The sequence below is a fragment of the Chenopodium quinoa genome, unplaced genomic scaffold, assembly GCF_001683475.1.
Source record: "Chenopodium quinoa cultivar QQ74 unplaced genomic scaffold, ASM168347v1, whole genome shotgun sequence".
NCBI lineage: Eukaryota > Viridiplantae > Streptophyta > Magnoliopsida > Caryophyllales > Amaranthaceae > Chenopodium > Chenopodium quinoa.
In genome coordinates this window covers 10,597,529-10,601,887 of record NW_018742204.1, presented here as the reverse complement: position 1 = coordinate 10,601,887, position 4,359 = coordinate 10,597,529, and the positions used below count along the sequence as shown (strand labels likewise).

The 4,359-nt window shown below is 47.2% G+C and overlaps 1 protein-coding gene across 1 annotated transcript; it reads left to right on the top strand.

The window, feature by feature from the left end:
- Positions 1 to 3,599: 3,599 nt before the first annotated feature.
- LOC110723873 (jasmonate-induced protein homolog) lies at positions 3,600 to 4,359 on the top strand. The gene is made up of 2 exons (XM_021903309.1): positions 3,600 to 4,034; positions 4,159 to 4,359. Exons 1-2 carry the CDS (start codon positions 3,600 to 3,602, stop codon positions 4,357 to 4,359), a joined length of 636 nt encoding a protein of 211 aa, XP_021759001.1.

Genomic DNA, 4,359 nt, shown 5'->3' with positions numbered 1-4,359 from the left:
CCTTCAGCGACCACACCCTTGCTCGGTCCACTTCGGACATGTTAGTCAAGTCGCCGAAGTAGCCTGCAGCCCCTTCACGGTTCTGGCCCCAAATTCGTTCCTAAACAGGTTTTGGGACTGTGACACGGGGGGCCGAGAAACCCAAATCTCCAGAGTTCAGCGTCTGGAATGATGGGAAGGAAGAAGAGGGAACCTCCTGAATCTTCTCAGGCCCAGCATGACCTTCTCCTTTGGCGGAGCCCAGTTGGTCTCCATCGGGGTCAGCAACAACGACCTTCTCTGCTTCCTCCCCCAGATCAGGTTGACGAAGAAAAGCGTCAACCTCCCTATCAATATCATCTGAGAAGCCTTCAGCAATCGGCTTCTCAGAATCTTCAGCAGGGTGTCCCTGAAAGCCCCCTTCGGATCAGGAGTTCTTTGGTCCACCTCCATCTCTTGAGTTTCGGGAGGTGGGGGGGTTTGAGGACGCGGAGCTTCCGGCGGAGGGGGAGCCCTCGGCGAGCGTCTACCTTCATCAGGCTCCCATATGAGGATGCCCCCGGTAGGCCTCATCCCCATCTGAAACTGCCGAGGCCCTAGCACGGCCAACCTTCTCCTTCTCTTTGCTAAGGGCTGCTCGTCCATTTCTTCAGATTTTAACGTAGATGGATCTTCAGAACGAGCAGGCGCCTTTCCTTCTCTTCTTCCGCTCCCTTCCTCAAACTGCAGAAAGGGGGGACAGCAAAGTATGAGTAAAAAAAAAAACCAAACAAGTCAGGAACTTACTGGAACCCTCGGCTGAACTCCAGGTGCAGGGATATCCCCCTCAGCAGCACCAGACGTCCCAACACCTCCTTCGAAGGAGTTGATTACTAGGGACACGTCAGCTGCTGCCTGAGCAGCTTGTGCTTCCTCAGGTAATAAAGGCTGAAGGGATCTCGCTTCTCCCACCAAGGCTTCTGCTTGGTGTATTCGGCAACGGCTTCAATTTGAAGACCCGTTTCGTGCAGATGCAGCAGACGGTTCTTCGGACCTGTGATTGCCGGAGCCCAGTCTAGAATGACCCTTTCAGCGTTCACCCTGAGCCGGTTATAATCAATTCCCGAGGTAGCTTCGCTCAGCTCTGAAAAGAACAGACGAAGGTTAGACTAAGGGAATAAGCATCAAAGACAAATCAAAATTGACTAAGTTAAAGTCCTCGGCCCCAGCCGAACATACTTACCACCCCTGTACTTTCGGCTGAGGCCGACAACTGCCAACATATTCTCTTGGAAGATGTAATGGTTATCCGGAAGCCATCTGGCCGGGAGAGTTCTCATTCGGCCAACTCCCCCGGGGTTATTCTACTTCCCGAAGAAGCTCATTTGCTCAAAACTCGGGTGGCTAGTGGCATCAGGGTCCTCAGGACCCAAGTCTTGCATGTTCGGATCAGGTCTGGAGAGGTATCGGGGAGCCCCGAAAAAATATGGATGCTCCGGATCAGCGGGAACTCTCACCCAGACCCATTGACCCCTCCAATCCTTATCTGAGGAGTCGTTCGGCCACATAGTCAGATATTGGGGGCGACTCTCTATTCGCCACCAGCCTGAAGACCCGTGTTGGCCGTACACGCTCTAGAGGTTCTGCACTAGCTGATGCATCTTTCGGAAGCAGTGCAAATTCGGTTCAACAGCAAAAAACCGACACACCCAGAGATAAGTCATCACCCGCCGAATGTTAACGGGTGTTAATTGGCACAGGGAGATCCTGTACTTTATTAAAATGTCCCTGACGAAGGGATCCAAAGGAAACCGAAGCCCATATTGCAATTGCCGAGTGTACACCCCTACATACCCAGGAGGGGGACGGTGAATCCTGTCAGTCGGCAAGGGCATTCGGCACCAATGCCCATCCTCTTCAAAAATGTCGTAGTGCAACTCAATTTGCTCGGCGAATCGGTAGGTTTCGGCATGCCGAACCCACCATGAGTATGGGGTATTTCTCACCATGGCGTCCTGGGCCTCGGCATCCTGCCATTCAGCATGCCCAGTAAGCAGGTCCTAGAGCACAGGGGGCAAATCTTCAGCCTGCCCAGCCTGTTCTCTCTGCTCAGGTTGCTCCGCCTCGCCGGCCTCGGCATCCTGCTGAGGCGGCGCGGCGTTTAAAGGAACTGTCGGAATCCCCCTTTCCGGGTCTTCACCGGCTCGTTCCCCGTTCCAAACGTCGGCGCGGTCGCGGGGATCCCTAGCCTGACCCCGTCGACCCGGCTGACTCCTCCTTTATCGAGCCATAATCAAATTCAGAGAAGGAAAGAAGGGAGAAGAAGAATTTCCCTAAAAAAGGGCAAGAAATTCGAAAAAGCTCGGAGAAAATTACCTTCAAATTGGCCGGAATACGCCGGTCAAATCAGTGGAAGCGATGGATTTGAGTCTCGAACTTGGATTCGAAAATGGTACGCTGGAAGTTTAGAGCGAAAATGGGTTTGCGCGAGAATTTGAGTGTAAGTTGGTGAAGAAATGAGGTTGAAATGCGAATCAGACCTTATAATTGCAAGAAGGAGAATCCCAAAGGTCGAAAAGTTCAAATTTATCTTAAATGCCTCCTTAATTAACCGTTAAACACTCTCTCTCTCGATTAACCGCCCACTATCCACTCCACTTCCTGTTAATTATCCACATTACAGTTATTTAATTAATAACTGTTTAAAAATTTAAATCTTTTGATTTAATTAAATCATTTACTTCCCTCCATTTCTTATTGGATTCAAACCCAACCCGTCATCCTTCCAAATCGGGTCTGGGGGGCAAGTTGTTTGGGTCCAATTTATCTAATTGGGCCTAGTCATGTATTTGGGTCCAATTATCTTATTGGGCCTGGTCACTAAATGACTTCATATTCCAAGGTCAAGGCCCGAGCCTCCAATCAAGTCAAGTCAACCAAGAGTCCTTTGGTCCGAATTGCCATGGTCAGCCTATGACTATTTAAAGGCCCAATTGCTCTCCTCTCATCATGTGCAAAGGTATAAAAGTCTTCAATTCATTCATTCATGGACAACACAACAAAGCCTCAAGCATTAAATCTCTTGCATAGCTTTTTCTCTCTAAACACTGTTTGACTTCGGCATCGGAGGGGTCTTCCTCGGATCCACCCCCGAGGCCAGTTTACGTGTTTTAGTTGTGCAGGAAACCTTCGGCCCAACATCAACTGGACCGGACCAGTCTTCAGCCACTTCAACGGGCCTTCGACAAGGCCGCATTGTTTTCATCCGAAACAGTACGTATGGAGTAACTATAATTAATTTTGAAATATTCTCCGTTATTTTCATTTCAACCAATTGACAAAGAGCCTTTTATATACTGAGATTATAAAAAACTTAACAATGAAACTCATCAGATTTTGCATTGATTACAAGTGTCTTATTAATGGCTATTTGTATTTGTTTGCTTACAATTTGTTATTTCTTGTAAGAAATATAGTCGTAGATTTATCTTTAAAGTCTTTTATTGTAATTCATGCATTTTCCACCCTCAAGTCCTCAACGAAGCAAACAACATATCTCCCATTGTCCCAATTGCTTGCTTTGGATGACATATTATTAGACTAACCTTAAATGCACGTAAATTGTAGATATACAAAAAAAAATGGCATCAGGCACCGAGGAAGTAGCTCATGTGGAGTTGAGCAGCCAAGAGAAAGCGGAGTTGGATGAGATGGCCAAGGACGCCAAGAACTTGTGTGTCTCCATGGAAATAGTGAATAAGTCCCGTGCCATAATTGGTAAATATAAAGATGAAAACATAACCGAGGTTAAGGGTATAATAACTCCTTATATCATGTTAGGAGGCGTACTAAAGAGTCAAACAAAAGGACCGTTGACTCTTTTTGATTCCAAGCTATGGGCAGGGAACACTGTCGGAGACTATCCAAATCCTCTTAATAGTATTGGTGGCTTTGCACAAGTTTGCTCAACCTATGACGGCATTAAGGCGGCGGTGTTTTATACTGGGAAGAATAGTCATGGTGTTGAATGTGGATGGCTTCTTGCTTGGGCCGACTCTAATAATACAGGGAGAAAGGTAATAAGTACACAATAAATTACAGGTTACATTCGATCAATTTTGAGATACAAAAATATATACTTTGTTTTCTATTGATGTACTCACTTTTTAATTTTTTGTCATTGGTCCGTGAATGGGGCAGATTTACGCGGAGTGTAGCCGTAAAAGCAAATTCAATTGCATCGACTGGGGACAGATTGATAATCGACTGAAAAATTCAGGGATAGTGCCAGTTACAAGGGCCTCGGACAGCGAAACTGGAACCTCGCTGTATGCTATGCTCTATGGCGTGGATTTGCTGTTTGAGACTTCAGATACTCTTACTGCAGTCTTCTGTGGCTAA